At 62.6% G+C, this 321-nt stretch overlaps 1 protein-coding gene across 1 annotated transcript in view; it reads left to right on the top strand.

Annotated features, from left to right (window-relative positions):
• Nucleotides 1-49: 49 nt before the first annotated feature.
• Nucleotides 50-321, top strand: part of ADAMTS5 (ADAM metallopeptidase with thrombospondin type 1 motif, 5) — a 42,957-nt gene continuing 42,685 nt past the window's right edge. Inside the window, exon 1 of the mRNA XM_009894931.1 lies at nucleotides 50-99. Coding sequence (XP_009893233.1) covers nucleotides 50-99 — 50 coding nt within the window. The remainder of the gene's footprint in view (nucleotides 100-321) is intronic.

Consider the following 321-nt stretch of genomic DNA (forward strand, 5'->3'; position numbering starts at 1 on the left):
CCCTCCCGAGAGCCAGGAGTAAACCTGCCGCCTCCTCCTCCTCTGCAACATGAACGGCACCGGCAGGCAGGAGCGAGAGGGGAGCGGGCAGGACGGGAGGTAAGCGCAGCTCCACAGCCCCCGGCCAGCGGCGACAGCTCAGCAAGACCCCGGGTGACTCTGCGGCTTTAAGCGAATTTAAGGGAAATCTTGCGTTTTTCATACACCAACATTTTTTTCTCTCTCTCCCGGTCTCTCTGCCCTTCCCTGCTTCCTCCCTCTCCTTCCCCTCTCCTGCCGCCCTCCCTCCCCGCTCCCTCTCCCTCCTTTTCTCCTCCCCCC

The sequence above is a fragment of the Charadrius vociferus genome, unplaced genomic scaffold (genome assembly GCF_000708025.1).
Source record: "Charadrius vociferus isolate BGI_N301 unplaced genomic scaffold, ASM70802v2 scaffold201, whole genome shotgun sequence".
Lineage (NCBI taxonomy): Eukaryota > Metazoa > Chordata > Aves > Charadriiformes > Charadriidae > Charadrius > Charadrius vociferus.